Source organism: Macrosteles quadrilineatus, unplaced genomic scaffold, assembly GCF_028750875.1.
Source record: "Macrosteles quadrilineatus isolate MER2022 unplaced genomic scaffold, UCM_ALF_1.0 Scaffold_5__1_contigs__length_97177068, whole genome shotgun sequence".
NCBI classification, from domain to species: Eukaryota; Metazoa; Arthropoda; class Insecta; order Hemiptera; family Cicadellidae; genus Macrosteles; species Macrosteles quadrilineatus.
The window spans coordinates 14599518-14616373 of NW_026542598.1; the positions used below are offsets into that span (position 1 = coordinate 14599518).

The following is a 16856-nucleotide window of genomic DNA, read 5'->3' on the forward strand; positions in this document are numbered from 1 at the left end:
CTGTGCTTAGGGCCTGGTGGACTACCTTAACTTAGCAATTGCATGGTTTCTACAGGACAGGATTGTTTTTAACCAGGACAGCAAGTACATTTTAATATTGTTGCAAATATAGTGACTATTTTTTTTAAATAGAAAGATGAACATATGAGCACCACTTAACATGATGAACATGATCCACTTAAATATCCAGCTCTTGTCGCTAGGTAAACGTTCATTTAGTTTGTGAACAGACCTTCCTACTACTGTGATACCTACTGGACTCCGATTTCATTTGAGGGTTATTTGTTTCCCCGCCATGTTTAAACAGAAGAGCTGGTGGTTCCTTGCTGCGGTCAGTCACAGTCGCGGGACGACGCATCTTCAGTTCTCACGCCCCGTCACGTTGCCACGGCCGTGACTAGATCACGCGTCTCGTAGTCACGGTTATTGGCATTTCAGACTGATTGAAAACCACTGTCCTCATCGGCTCTTTCAAAATCGCTAAGCAAATATTGCCGAAAAATCAGCAACGTCAAGCCGTACTTTCCCTATAGGGTCTAACTATAACGGTTTGTTGTGAATTGAGCTTGCATCTGTAAATTTTTGTTGTTAGGGCTGAAGCTGAATTTCAAAGTTTTTTGGGGGAATTGGAGTTTTATTCCTTAGGATGAAATGAAATGAAAATCATTCTTTATTGAGGCGAACTTAGGATCTCATGGTCCTTTCTTACAGTTAACCTCTTCTAGGATCATAGCAGTTGAGTAATTGATTGTTTAAAGTAGTATGTTCCTCTGCTACATTATTAAATTCATTAATCTTACATCTTGCATCTTATAGCCTATCTTAATCTTGAATTATGCCACATAGATGTAGTAATTTATCTATTAGATAGATCTATTATATCTATTATAATATTGATAACACAAAAGTAATATAGTTGATAGCAAAAATATTTATTTCACAATTCAATGTAATAGATATATCATATCCATGTAATTGTTATTGTACAGTGTTACCATTTAATGTTTGCGACTCGATCCCCGAACTGAAGTGTTGCTTTGTAGAAACCCAATTTCAGAGTATTTGTTGAAAATCATCTATGTAATTTCTATGAAAAAAAATAATTGAATTAGAACCGACCGCCGAAAATTGTATCGCAGGAAGAACAACACTGTTATCACATGAGACCATTGTTTAATGTATTAACAGAAAATATCTATGTACTTATAGACGTTCTCAACTCAGTGAGTAAATCTGCGTATGTAAATAAATCAATCTTCTTGGTGTTATTCTGAGACTACAACGCTCCTGAGATTTGAAATATTTCTTGCTATTCATATGTTTGTGTGAGTTTCATATACATCGTGTTTCGTCAGTATCACAGTAATCTTGGGCCACCAAAGAAACTTTCATCAAACTAGAAGTGACCAGTGACTATTTGTTTTGTTAATTTATTCTATGAATGGATCAATACTAATCTAAAATGAAATTTTGAGAGAGTTGGTAATTCTGTTTATCTAACACCCATAAAGTCAATAGCATCAATATTCTATGAAGTACCTAGACAATATGCTATATATATCATATATGCTTATAAGTCATTTCCAGCAATGGGTACTAGATTAAACAGTGATTTTTCTTTTACCAAGTAACGTCACTAATGTATACAACCATTTTGTCAATTCCAGGTAATTGCAAACAAACCCAACTAGGCAATGGCAACGAACGAAAACCCAATCCTTTATGGCAATCTCTACATGGGTACAATCAATTAAAGAGAGTTTAGCGTGATTACACAAGCTCGGTCCGGTGGGCCCGCGGCGCTGCGATAATGGACAAGATGAAAGCATAAACAGAGAACTATTAGAGGAGGCAAGATTGGTTCCATTGCTCCATTGTCCGGCGCGGTGTTGTGGTCGTGGAGGGGAGCTCATCTTGATTAGGCGCGTCCGACCGGTTCTGCTGGCTCGCCGGATTTTATTACAATGGACGAACAAAGACAAAAAAGCCAAACTAGTTACACATCGTATAAAAGGCATGATGAAATTGGGCCCAAACATACGGAGTCGGGCCCCAGGCGCGCTCTTTGTTGATTGGAGCGTGACTGACTAAGACTGGACGTGTGTCCTTCGATTGACATCTTCGGGGAGCCGTGTCCATCGATAGAGGCATGTAACATAATCAGGGTGTCTATATTCTGGAAAGTCAGGGATAGTCATGGAAATAAGTAAAAAGTCATGGAAAGTCATGGATATCCCCAATGATGGGTGGATTTGAGGGGGCTTTTCAATGCTCTAGTCGGCCGTAACCCCGACTATTATAGCATTTTTCAGGTTTTTTTACAAATGTACGACAATTTAATTTATTACAGTTGTATTAGCTTATGAATTTTGAGTTGGTATTAGTTATTTGTTGTTCCTATTGTACTCATCCATTGTCATCTGTTAATACATATTTTAGTATTTTTTTGTGAAATAACTTGTCAAGGCAGTATTATTCTTGTGTGTATCTTATATTATAATTTTCGAGTAAAGTTTTTGAGTCATGGAAATCAATGGTAAATGGTCAAGGATAGTCATGGAAAGTCATGGAAATTAATGAAACATTTTCTGTGGACACCATGCATAATAGTATCACAGGATATATCATTAACACATTTTGGGCGAAAAATTGTAAAACTTAAGTGCTCATTGAATATCTGCGGTAAGTGTACGTGTCCGGCTGGGCCAACTTGATTGCGAGTTGGGATGTAGCGTGTCATCCGATTGAGATAGGTCGATGTAATATAGGAATCGAACACATAAGCTAAGGATGCATTACATTAGACTCTGTGCTTACATAACAACGTGCATATAGTGTGGTTCAAACTAAAACAACAATAGTAAACACGTGAATCCTATTTTAAATATAGTGAATTTCCGTATTAGTAAGAACCGTAAACTTGTTATCTTATACAATAATGCATCCACTAATTACCAAGGACGCTTGACGATGAGCTCAAATTTTGTGTGTGCCAATGAACGGGTTCGATTCCCGATTAACCTATGTGGATTTGGACAGCTTCCGTAAAATCGTGTGTGTACTCTCATCAATATCTCCCCTAAAAAAGCCACGGCGTAAAAAACAAAGAATTTATTTTCGGCTCTTAGACCTCCATGTGTACTACTATGGTTTTTTATTAATCATGATTTAAGAGAGATTCTGATATGATGGCTCTTACTACTGTATTACTTAAACATAAAAGAATTCACAAGAACTGTTAGTAGAGTAGTAAGTAGTAGTTAAACACATAAAGTAGGCCATCCTATTCTTCTACGAGCGTTGACCTTTTCGCAGTAATTCATTTAAGGGTCCGTCCGGGGCCCTGACGTGGCGACAGAGACGGAAGACTTTGGCTAGTAATTCAAAACGAGAAGGAGTGGCCTTTTTGACGTTTGAAAAGCCTCCGCCCCCGAAGATGGGAGATAGCGACCTTGTCTTTTCAAATTAATAGCATCGCATGTCTGGCCGAGGTTAGAGGTGGGCCTGAACCATTTAACGAGCCTCACTGCGTGTGATTAGCTGGACGTCTTGCCTTTCGTTTCGGTTATGCAACAATGTAAGAATGTGGAGCCCCCTACTTGCTCCCGGCACTCCCGTTCATAGGATTATGTAAATGGATAAACTTTGTTTAAATGCATTGTTAATGAACAGAAAAATAGTTGATTGTGGTGTTTAATTTCACTGTACAGATTTAAACCCCCAACTAGAAAAGTCATGAAATCACGCAGTTTTTTACAAGGTGCTGCTGGTGAGTACAATGTAACTGAATGTCATGGACATCTAGCATGTATGGATTTGTAGTTGGGAATTTCTGTAAAATAGACATTCTTGGACAAATCTAAAATGTGTCTTTTAAACAAGTTTTGAATCATACTCTACGGAAGCAGAAGCGCAAGCTCCCAAATTGGTCATGTTCGAAGGACCATTGCTGTGCACAAATGAGTTAAAAAAGTAGTTGATCGTTTTTCTCTGTCAGTCTTTTGACATTCAACAAGCTGTCGTCCGTCGGGCGTTAACACCGGTAGTGGTGACGTTTAACGCACATTGCCACGTTTATCCTGTGGTACAGCGAATGGACTGTGAAATATCTAAGTTTTCCAACTTATGCGATTTGTAAGTTTGAGTGATGTAGGTAAGGGCTTGACATTTTCTGTTGACTGATGGCTACTAATTAATATTCCAAGTATTTTCCTTATCGATCGGCTGAAACTACACCGGCCTTCGTGTATCAACGTAGTTGGGCCTTCATATTAACTGACAAATACATTTACACTTAATTTTGCTTCGTAAGTACAGAAGTGTACGTAAGTGATATTTGCCTCACCTCGCTCGTCAAATCCTTAATTTATAGATAAAGAATATCTTATTACTGTTACTTGGTGTTTTAAATTATGGTAACATTCTTAGCTAACACGAGTTGTATTCGTTCCGAGATAGATTTACCGGAGACTCTCACTATTAGTTTTTAACTTTGGCTTGAAAAATAATTATTTATCAATATGAAGAGTGGGGAAAAAATATATACGGTATAATAGTGCCGCTAAATCACGTGATTCATTCAAACAGTGTGGCTGTGTCGTGTCAACATGTTTATTAATTTAATCAAACGTAGCAGATTAACGGTTATTAGTCCTAATTATTTTGTTTGAAGAGTGGGTCATTTAAATACGTTTTTAAAATGTAATAATTGATGCAGTTTTTTACAATGTAGCTTTGTACTCTTTATATGGATATTAACATATTCTTGACTAATCAGAAATATACAACTTTTCAGTTCACACAGTCCAAAAAAATTGTCTATACTGAAGATTATAACCTTTTATTTACTGCATGGTTACATTATATTTAGTATAGAAATGCAAATTATATTGGCCTCCGGTAGTCTCAGAGCGAAAAGTGAAATGAAGCCTCGCTGGGAGTCAGAGTCAGAGTCAGAGGTGAGGTGGCGAGGTAGAGAGGGAAGAATGCGGTGGTGGGACGACGACGGCCTTGCCCGTAGCCCGGGGCCGCTCTAGCTCGCCGCGGCCGCTGCTGCTTTCCCCAGTCAGTCAGTGTACTGCGAGCCACGGGCGATGACGTTGCACCGGCCACCGGGCCGAGGCCTGCCGCCATGAAACCGCTGTCGTTCGAGAACCTGCGCCGGCTCGTCGGCGCGGGCAAGAAGAAGAAGGACCGAGCCGAGTCCTCGTTCAAGAGGAGTGATTCGTTCAAACGGATTTCTATCCGGAAAAATTATCTAGATCGCGGTGGTAAGGGGCGAAACCCCCTGAAGGCGGAGAGGAGGAACGCCGGTTGTGCAGTGGCGAGTGTCGATGTCGCAGCGAGCGCGGATCCAGGCAGTGCGTGTACGGTGCCGACTATCAGTGAAAACGTAGCCGAGCCAGTGGTTATCGGCTACGGCCAGTGGATAGAGTGCATCAGAGCCGAGGATTATGAGAGTGCCGGGAAGGAGTGCGCGAGGTCCCCCTCGAGGGATAGGAAACCTCCGACGCCGCCGCCCAGGAAGAAGTACAGTTCCCCTAGTGCGGATTCCTCCTTGGAGATACTCAGGTTTGAGAAGTCCCCCGTGTTTGTGCGCCGGCGGTTCCGCATGTCTCCCCCGCCGTCATTGAAGGTGTTGGACCCGAAGAATGAGGAGCGAAGTGACTCCGCCCTCAGTATCAGTCTGGGACGAGTGTGGATGGACGCCCCGATGGCTATGGCGAACGCTCCCAGGAGCCTGGAGCTGCCCAGACCGTCGTCCTCCTCAGTCGACGCCGACGTAGCGGCGCGTAGAGCGCATCACTCGCTCGAGAGTGCTCTCAAAGATAGAAGGGACGATAAACCCCATTGTTCCCGACGGTTCCATAACTACCCGTCTCGTCCTCTCTCCCCGACACCTTTTGTCATGCCAAACCCTTCCGCGATATGCAGGACATTGTCTTCTACCACTCAAACCACTTCCACCAGCAAAACTATATCGTCTAGAGGGTCTTTGGAACTCTTAAGTACAAGTAAGGATTCGGGGTTCTCGTTCTCTATTTCCATTCCAAGGTTAACAGATTTTGGGGCACCTAGTTCTGGCGGTGGTGGTGGATTCTTTCGGAAGAAAAAGGCCAACAAACCCAAACCGAGTGTCAGTAGGGATGGATATTTTAAAAGGACTAGTGGTGCTTACAAACTCGGGGCCGATTCGCCTAAGCGAGGGTCTATTCGGAGAACCAGTAGTCGGAAGGTTAACTCTAAGGGTCATTTCGGAAAGAAAAAGTCCTACGGCGGTACAGCGCGAAGTGATTTGTATCAGGTGGTTATCAGTAGACCTCCGAGGTCTTTGAAATCTCTCAAACTAGATCCCATGATATTTGTGCCTCCGGAAAAACGCAAGACGAACAACACTATGCGGAAACCAGCCCGCTTGGAGGTGCAGGAAATCCGGGACTACTGTTCGCCCAGAGACATGAAGAGGTCGGAGGAACCAGCGTACGACGAGGACGAGGGGTTGTACGAATGCATCTCTGGAGACATATCAGACGGTAGTAGTGACGATGACGGCCGGGAGTCGCGGAGGATCCAGTTCAGAGATCTGAGCGACAACGACGCCGACACAGAGGACGAGACCTACGCGCCTCTGGGGGTGTCGCCGGTGCCTGGGCGGCGACCTGTGCGACGCAGGAAGTCTGCTCGCAAAAACGTCAAGTATCTGGTGAAGCCAACCATCCATCGTGCACCGTCCACGCTCAAGAAGAACAGGAAAATGACAAAGAAAACAGGTGAGTGATAAACATTGCAGTAACCATTATCGTATCTGTATTTGTTTATAGAATGGCGTACTCTGAATCTGGCCTCGTGTCTTGATATTCAACACGATACTAGAGATCCAATAGCTTCCACGTGTGTAACGTGCATACAGAATCAAATCTGAGAGTGACTTGTATCCCAAGGGAGTTAAACTTGGCGTCGTTTGAACCGAACCCACACACCCAGGCGTTACTTTGAGTTTTAGAAATAATGCTAGCAGTAATTTTGCTAACATGTTATCTTACTGTGTAATGCATTCCAATATTGCATGTAAACAATGCCAATATTGTTCAACCGCATTTCCACGGATGGATGCACTCTTTGACACTAGTGTGTAATGGGCAAATTATTCACTGTCTATTGGAAATGTACAACGTGCCAATTTAAAGCTCTTTTTGATGATGAAACATCTTATTTCTGACAAAAACGTTCTTATCTGTTCACTTCTTTCGAGATATTTTATAGTTAATGATACGGAAAGATGACTTCAGTTTATACAGGGTGTTTCCTAATTGTGTGGACATATTTTGTGAACTTAGTGTTTTGGCTAAGGCATAAAATGCCAAATAAGTATGGGTCTAAAATGCCTAGATTTCTGTCCGTCGGTCTGTTTGTTGATTTATTTAAATTATTTTATATCTAAGGGATTTTTCAGACGGACAGAAATCGAGGCATTTTAGACCCATACTTATATGACATTTTATGTTTATATTAGCCCAAGGAATAACATAAAAAACACTAAAGGTACCTGCAATGAATCTTTGAGCTCTTAGTTGTAGTCAAAGCTAAATATTAAAGGGCCGAACTGGAGCACGGCTCAGATCTCTTGTGTAGTTAACATCACACGTGGATCATTGAGATTCTTCAGCGCTCTGCCGCGCCAAAACGAGTGAATATTTCTTGTAAATGTGCACGTGGCTGGAGTATGAAGTTACTTTTGACCTCCTTTGACTGCACATTTGTATAGCTTAGTGCTTGTGTTAACGTCAGTTCGCCTAAGATTGCATGAACATAATTCTAGGCCAAATGAACCAAAATGTTATAATTATATACCGTAGTGTCACGGAATAAACACAGTGCAGTTTTTTATTTTAATAACTCCAACGTCAGGAAACTTCCCGTAGTCATGCATCTCGATATTCAATAACATAACTAAAAAAACGTTGGTCTTAGGCGTATTATTTTAATCGGAAAATATATAAGTAATTATATGCGTCTTACTTGTATTTCACCGATGATGCGTTATTAGTCCGAGAATCGTTACTTGTTTCACGGTGACTTGGATAACACTTATGAGGCGTCTCATTAAATGTATAATCGTTATATGCGGGAAATCGCTAAACCAAGCGATAATAGCGATTACGTGGTAATGAGACGAACATTTTTAAGGTCCCAAGGCACAAGAAGCTTTTGTTTTCACTCAGTTGTCAATAAAACTTAATACAATTTTACTTTAAAAGCAAAGTGAGTTTAAACTAGGATCGTTGCTGAGTCAGCTTCCCTTTGCCAGTTGCACTTTTTGCAACAGACTTGTTCTGTTCTTGGCTAATTGAATGACAGTACCACCTGCCTAGACTCTGCCCTTGTATGATTCTCACTCATTATACTTTTTAACTCGTGTTTTGTCCCACAGACCCTGTAACCTGCGATAAAATCAACACTTGCCAAAGGTATTTGTTAGAGTTTTTACTGTTTTGATTTTTCCCTTGTGTGGCTTTCATTATTTATAGGGTCTTTTGATGCTCGACTAGGCCGACCTTGTCATTTCACTTTCAATGCGAAAGATAGGTGTTGGGTTTTAATGCGGTTTTGCTCTCATACTATGTAAAGTGATTTTTTCATCTTAGGCACAGTTGTTTTTTTTCATTCGGCTTGTACGGCTTTAATTAATTTCATATTCTTAATGGTTATCTAATATTGGTCAGTGGATGACCGCGTCATCGAATACTGGCCCAATATGGAAGATTTTTGCCTATTAACGCAACACATCTGAATCGTGTGCCGGTATTCACACCAGTTCAAAAACGTGATCATCCCCTGATATATTTGACTGTCTATGAATAATTTGACCCCGAAACCCTACTATCTGGTTAATCTACGTCAATCTACGTGAATTAATACTAATTCTTATGACAAATTATCTAACTGTGTGTTCTTCAGTAATTCAATGTGATTGTAGATTGTATGAGGACAACAATGATAATATTCTACCGGGCAATAGAGTTATGAATAAAAATTCTATACGATTAATGCTAACCGTTATTTTAATACACTATAGTTGTGTCGTAGACAGAATACATTCAAAACATTTTTCAGTAATTATTCCGGTTAAACGATGTGGTAACCTCTCGAAAGATTCTACTTTGACCGGGAAAGCTTGCAATTTAGTTAATTGTAAATATTAATTTGATTCACTTGTGTAGCTTATGTTCAAACGTACTATGATTGTTTGAGGCTAATGTTGTTATACCGAAAGGAAAAATTATGAATAAAAGATGACGACGATCAATAATAACATGCTAATCTGATATAAGATAGATGGACTTAATTTGTTGTTCCCTAGCCTAGATCCTAAAGATATTGTCGAGAATTCTGAATCTAAAGACTTATTTTGTTCACATAGGTCTACAAGATGATTGTGTGATACATTATACGATTATACACATACACATGATACACCATAGCTGGGCCGGTCACCACAGGCACACGGGAGGGGAAGGTACCGGTCGAGGCAGACTAGCGGTCGCTAGTTATTCTCGCCGTCTGACTCCATAATTCCTCCCCGCGGCGATGGACAACGGCCTGGCTACGTGGCGACTGGCGACTCTTGCGACAATCTACTTGTTAACTGTGGTGTATATCTGCGAATGGATTGTAATATGTGGATTTTCCTCCCCAACATGAGGTGTCACTGATTGAATCTAGGAAATCATCATCCATTATTGGAAAAGCTGATTTAAAGTTTCCAAATTACTAACAAATCTGTTTTAGGCAATACCAACACGTAAAACAAAATGCACTGAATTAACGAAAAGAAAATTAGTCTTCCTCATAATATCAAATGGACAAACCCAATTGACTACCAACGTTAATTTACCTACAGAACATAAAAGTTTATAGAAATGGGCTGTCAAGAAGTCTTGATTAAGCAAAGTAAATGACTACATATTATTCAGTCCATGTAACGTAGCATTACAACATCGCCGCACTTGGATTACCCTGAAGGGGTGAGTGTAGCGTTACGGGCTGATAAGCTTTTTCTTAAAAGCCAAGTCCATGTTTCATACAATGCTTAAAGATCTCTAGGCCCTGTATCAAAACATAAAAAAACGTGCTAACATACATGACTATCAAACATTTTTAAACTCCTTTATTTATCATCGTTCTCCGAAGTTAAATCTTTTCATAAGTTGAAAATTGAAATACATCATAACTACTCACGCTCCTGTATCGATATAACGTGTTCCATTTCAATCTTTTATTTGGTCGAGTTAAACGCACCCGCATACATAGATGTAACGGAGAAATAAGTGGCCCGTATCGAAGAATTAGGATCTCTGTGTCAATGTCAATTAAAACGGAAGATGTCCCCGGAATAAATTTAAATGTTAGTCATTTTGTAACACATTTTTCTTTGGTATGTTTTTAATATAACAGTTTGATATGAAAAGTCCCGTCACATTAATTGCAAGTCATACAAAGATATTTTATAGATATATTGATAAAATGTTTCCTAATTATATTTGAGTTTATTTAAGTAAAACCATAATCAAAGGTTCTGTAGAAAAAGTTGCTTAGTTGTTTGAACAGTTTTATTTTTAAAATTGCCTTGGTTTTTTTAACTACAATTAATTGTCCTGAAAAGTTCAGCAAGAATCTACGCAACATCATTTATCAACTACAGATTCAGTGATAAATGCCTACTACAAATGCCTGTTTGTAGAAAAATAGTGTAGAGTTGCTTTGAGAAATTATTAGTTATACTTCATTTGAGGAATTGCTGACGCTGTTTCTATCAGCAATTGTTGCTAGAGTCTGCAGCAAGTGCGGGGTTACTCTTATGCAACACATGTTATCAGCTACAGATGCAGTGATACAGGCCAAGCGTGCGTTACTCACTGCTGCTGCTCTCTCTGATAAGTGATAAGGTGAAAGCGATGCTTCTATCTGTTCATCTCGCTGTACTGCGCGGTTTTATTTCCTTGTTTACCATTCAGATGAGGACTGTTGTGCCAGTTGAAATGTTCATATCGAATAGCCGGTTGTTTAGCCGTATAAGGGTGGTTTGAGGCACACAATATCCAGGCCTCGGCTGTAGACGTAGTTATTTAGCGAATAGGTTTGATAGTATGTTAGATGGAAATTGCCGTATAATAATGTTGTAAAATTTTGCTTTTTGCGAACTAGCTTTTATGACTAGGTTTAGGGTTTTAATAATTGTATAAGATTGGAGAAAATTTGAAAGACCTAATCTGAAACGTATTTAATTCTTACTTAAACTTAGTTGTATTTAATTTGATCACGATAATACAGTACTGTGATTCGTAGTAAAATTTATTAGGTTGTGACTTATATTGGGGCTTCTTTTCCGTAACCGGACTATGTAGCTGTATTAAGAAAGGTTTAGAGTACGTAGTTATCGATAGGTTCAGTAACGTCGACCAAGCACCAAAGTCTTTCCAGTGCTCTGATGAGGACACCGCGTTTGGCTTATCAAACAATTCCTGAGGAAAAATAAAGGCGCATATAACGTAAACGACCTATTATTTCCTAATTTTGTTGCATAGTTTAAATTTAATAACCTCTTTAACTCATGTACAATTATGCATTTTCCATTAGACAAGTTTCTTCATAAGGTCGTGCCGTAATCTTGATGCAGTTATAGGAGGCGTTTTAATAGCATGGTGGGTTAAAACTGTGGTTATCTCATCAATCCGTATTATACTGTAGATTGTTTATTGTGAAATTTGCAAATAATATAGTTATCAATCTCAAGAAAGTTCATGACCCATTTATTTTTAATTTCTACCTGTAAGCAAATGTTGTACATATGAACATCTGGTTCTTATCGGATGAAAATTGTATTGGAAATCTAATAAGTCCTTTTCTCTGCTTCTGCCATAGCAATTTTAAAAATAACGAAATATATACCCATCAGAACTAAACTCCTGTCGTGTAAAGTGAGGCAGATTGAATAACAACCAAACCACCGTTTGGCATTTCACAACCATTGAACCTCGACCATTCCAAAAAGTTGTCCTGGGCCTTACACGTTGAAATATTTTGCACACAATTTCACAATGCAACACTATGCAAAATTTAATTACACTGTGTTCCACAAAAACAATGAAGTATGCCTATGGTTCTGCAACCACTTCTGTTTTGAAAGGTTAGAGACCTTCAAAATATAGCAAAATTGCAGCTGAGGAAGTGACGTTCTTCGGACACCAACGGGGACTTCGGATTATGACACTTCCTGATCTTTCACCTTCTAGAAGCAATTGTTTCGGTCCCTTTTTTCCAAAACGATACTCCAGAAGGATGACACTGGTCAGTCAACCAAGAGTTGTTTGATGTTTTTACTACGAACTGTAGTGTTGGACATATGTGACGATGTGAGTCGTCTAAAATATTAATTTTGTACCGAATAAGGCCAGTTGATGGCATTGAACATCATGTGACTTGGACATTATGAAGGCCGTGATTTTACCGGGTATTTATATTCTTTACGTATACAGGTAGAATTCTTGACCAAATACGGCTGCAGTCTGACGGTAGTGGAGGTAATTAAACATTTTTGATAAAGGCCGACCACTGTGCTGGCCCCGTACCCCCGATACGACAATGGTACCGTCTGCTGTGCTGAGTGTTCTGCTGACGTAACCGCGTACGCTGGTCGTTGCCGTCGCGCTGTATTTGGTCGTTTGCCGCTCCGCCCGCCGCCGTCGACCGGTCGGTCCACTTCTGCTAACACTTTCCCAATGCCATCGCATCGCGTCGCCGCCGGTTTTTTACCTCTCGTGTCTTGTGTCGTCCTCGCCCCATTAGACGCAGCTTGCCGTATAATGCGGCCCGATCCGCCATTCTGTACGAGATCGCATTCGATTCGGATTATACGCAGGGAAATGTTCGGTCGCTGGAAAGTGATAGTAAGAATGAGCTGTGGTATTGTTTGTACGTACATTTGGAGAAATAGTTATCCATAACGTTGTTTGCGATACATTTAGATTTCACGCCGGAATACCACGGTGCGTATTTTAAGGCTAAGGTTAGTGACAGGTGAGTGTTAAATGAATGGTAAGATGGCTTTGTCTTTAACTAAGATGGTTCTTAACCAGGACTATTTATTAAAAGCCCATTGATCAATGAAAGCTGGGTCTAGTTTAAAACCATTAAACAGCGTCTATTTTCTCTCAAGATTTACCGTCCCTGGCGTCTTTCTAATTACCATGCGAGGACTACTGATACCATGTATTTTATGTATAAAGTATTTATACAACGTTTGTACAACGTAGAGGTTAATTCCAGCTTTCGTAGTATCATTGTAATGACAATGGTCCATGTTTAAACAAGCGTTTTTTAACAGCTGGTAAGATTTTGCTCCATTGTGTACTTGAAAAACATCCAGTTGGTCTTTTAAGATTGCATTGTAGATTAATTGTTGGAGAGAATTGTGATTTTAACACAAAGAGTGGTATAATTCGGCAATTTGTGTTCGTGCATAGAAAAACAATGTCTGCCAGTATACCCGAGCTGCTGCAATACAAGGCCCTCGTGGTCCCCGGAGAGGAGTGGACCGCTGGACAGTGGACGGTGACGGTCGTGTCGTGAACGTTGCCCTCGGGTCATCGTGACGCTGGACGTGACGCTCGTACGTGACGCTATGCCGCCCCCGCCCTGATGGCTCTTTGTTTTGTTCGCACCAACGACGTGCGTGCGAGGAGTGCGAAGTGCCGTTGGCCGCCGGTACAAAGGTCGTCTGAGGACGTAACGGTATATACACCTACGGACACAATCACGTATGTTATGGTCAGTAGCCAATAGAAAATTGCCATCGATATGCAGACTTTTTAAATAGATTCATTGGAAAGGTCGATTTGTTTGAAGGTATTGTGCTAATGAAGGTTACCTGTTAAACAGGCATTGTTTTTAATTTGACTTAGTTCGAATAAAACTCCAATGGGGACAACGTATTCTTCCTCAAGTCTAAGGTCCTATAACTAAAGTCCATGCACTAGGTGCGCAAAATGTTGCACTGAAGTGTGTACCCAAACATAAAAGGGGTTTAACCACGAATACTAGAAAATACGTATTTTCTAGTAATCGTGGGTTTAACCTTAACTATGAATTCAACGGAATTACGCACTTACTGGTAGATATTTGACTCCCTGGCGTCCGTCGTGATGGTTATTTTATGTGTAATTTACTAAGCAGCATTAATTTAGGAACCGTCGCGTTTGTCTATTGGATTGACCACTCCCTTTGAAGACCACACACACACACACACACACTCCTCGAAGAAGTGTTTGGTTTACAACATAGTGTATACAGAGATCATACATTGTATTGGTGGTCGAGATAGACGACATCAAAATGTTGTCAGAGCATACTCCTGTGATGTCTGGTCCAAAGTAAATTACTGTACCTGTTACACAAAGATGATGATTTCTCTGCTCTAGACAAAAATCTAATGGGTTGTGATTGTTTGTTTTCAACAGCCACCAGTTACACATGATTGCAGCATCGCCAGCTGTTATTTCAGTGATTTAGTACCGAGCGAGTGATCCGAATATGTCCAAATCCGCCGGAACTTACCCAAGACTAATCACCAGCCGATACAGAACTGTAGTACTGTACAGTATCAAGGTTGCGCCTGCGTCGTGACAACGCATAGCGCAGATTATGCGTGAAAACTGCGCGGGATTATGCAAACCAACCTGCGCTCGCTGTTATATTGCTTGTGGTTACGTTTACACTGGTGTAACGTTTTGTGGTGGTTAACTTGGCAATTTTGCCTTCGTGGTTGTAATAGTTTACTTTTACTAATGCCATGTTGTTTTTGCGTGTTAAATTTAACAACTAGCAATGTGCAATAGAAAATCTTAGGTCTTGTGCCACTTCATGATTGTTTATGGCATACAAGGTTCTGCGTAAGCTACTTTGGCAGATCCGATTTATTATTATGTTAAGTCTACTTGAAACGTTTCTTATTCTTTATCAATGAATTTTTTGATTATTAATATTGCCTAAAAATTTATAATTTCTTGTAATATCACGCTTTGATCTGCAGATGGCTATGCACGATGTGGCTAAAGGCAGCTCAAGTAACTAGTACGACTCGTTTTACCCCGATTTCCACGATATTGTGACCAATTGTTGTTAAAACTATTCTCAAAGCGATCACGGCTACAGTGTTGAAATCGGTCTTCTCAATGTTTAGCTCATGTTTTTCATAATTATGGCTCAATCTTGTTTTCCTAAAAGGTTTTTAATTTTGTATTGCATTAATTCTGAAACTATATTGACATTGTAGAACTGACAATACTGTAATTTGAATTGAGTTCTTTATAAAAAAAAATATAGCAGAATTTGTCTATTTACAGTGTTAAATTGTAGGCCTACTCATCACAAGAATCAGAAATTGATGACTTACGTATCCAAAATATTTCCTTTACAACATGGGCCGATTTATTTATATTTTAAGTTAGTGTATCAGTCAAACATTTATTATAACCTACATTAACGAAATATTTTATAGCTGAGTTTATTCGTAATTATTGAATACAATGGTTTTCCCAAGATTCTTCCGTGCTAAGTTGAAGTTGTCGGTGAGCTTACCTCGTCCCACCTATTTTATCAACTCTTAACTATCGATCCTACATCAGATGCACAACAATTGGTGAAATGCCATAAGGCGCGAATGCGTAGTTATATGTACGTTGCGTCAGGCGACTTTGGCCCTAATCGCACTGCCGGGTACATTGTCAGTAATGTGCGGCGAGAGAGAGGAATTCACCGGTGAAAGGTCCTTGCCAAGGACCCGCAGGCCACGTCCTGCTCAGCTGATATCGCTGCATTTAAACTATCAGTACGGATTGAGTTTAACGCACCGTTTCCTATTAGGATTTTATATACCCGGATAATACGAACTTTCTGATTCGACACATACAATGGACCGAATGAAAATGGTTTCATAGCTATCGGTGTGATAGGCTTTCATGTGATGGTAATTGCTATTGGCAAATTTGACATGGCATCAATTATACAGTACGGGGTTCTTCTATGTCATCCTAGATTGTGAGACACAACGTTCAAAAGGATGGCCTGGCGTTTGCCGGCAATACGACACGTTTGCTATCATTGTCATTTTGTCCATTTCTTGTTTAATGGACTCAAGTTCGCTTATGTGTCTGTTTGTAACGACTCTACACCACCCCAGGAGTCATTAGGACTATTCAAAATAACTTGTATTTAAGTTGACAATGAACCTTAATCTTAATGTTAAAAAACAGTGGTTACATACACACAAACAGGGTAATTCACCAGAATCAGGATTTTGTTGCTGTGTAGTATTTAAAAATGCCTCTAATATCGAATATATTTCGAAATACAAATTTAGTAAACATTTGTTGAACAAGAGACTAAACTATTAATTTTGCCTTTGTTTCAATAGCAGTGCATTATTGTCCAACGGTGCAATGCTAATATTTGGGACAGTAGTCACCCAATATGTTACTACAGTTAGTATACATCATTCGACCAACCAAACCTCCATATTGTTTTGTCAGAGGTCGGTTGTTATTGTTTTTACTATTGACAGCTTCACCAGTTCACCGCCTCGGTTTACTTGATTACCAACACATCAGCTTATAACCTATCTATTGTTTCAGGTATGTGCCGGGTCCGGAGCTGCTCCGCAGTAAGTCACCTGTTACATACAACTGTTACTTTGGTTATTAACAATACTGTAACGGTACCTTTTGTCACAATGGCTCGTTTAGGCAACGAGTCAGTGACTAGAATAACCGTAGTGTCACTGGCCTGTTTGAATCATCAGT

The 16856-nt window shown here is 39.9% G+C and overlaps 1 protein-coding gene across 9 annotated transcripts in view; it reads left to right on the forward strand.

Annotated features, from left to right (window-relative positions):
• LOC128993812 (disco-interacting protein 2-like) overlaps positions 1–16856 on the forward strand; it is a 368811-nt gene that overhangs the window by 152759 nt on the left and 199196 nt on the right. For 6 of the 9 annotated variants that reach the window (XM_054417833.1, XM_054417841.1, XM_054417830.1 and 3 more), the window contains exon 1: positions 5062–6770. The exons of the other annotated variants lie outside the window; for them this stretch is intronic. In XM_054417833.1, coding sequence (XP_054273808.1) covers positions 5132–6770 — 1639 coding nt within the window. In that variant the 5' untranslated portion in view covers positions 5062–5131. Of the gene's footprint in view, positions 1–5061; positions 6771–16856 lie in introns of those variants that run through there. 9 annotated transcript variants of the gene reach the window in all.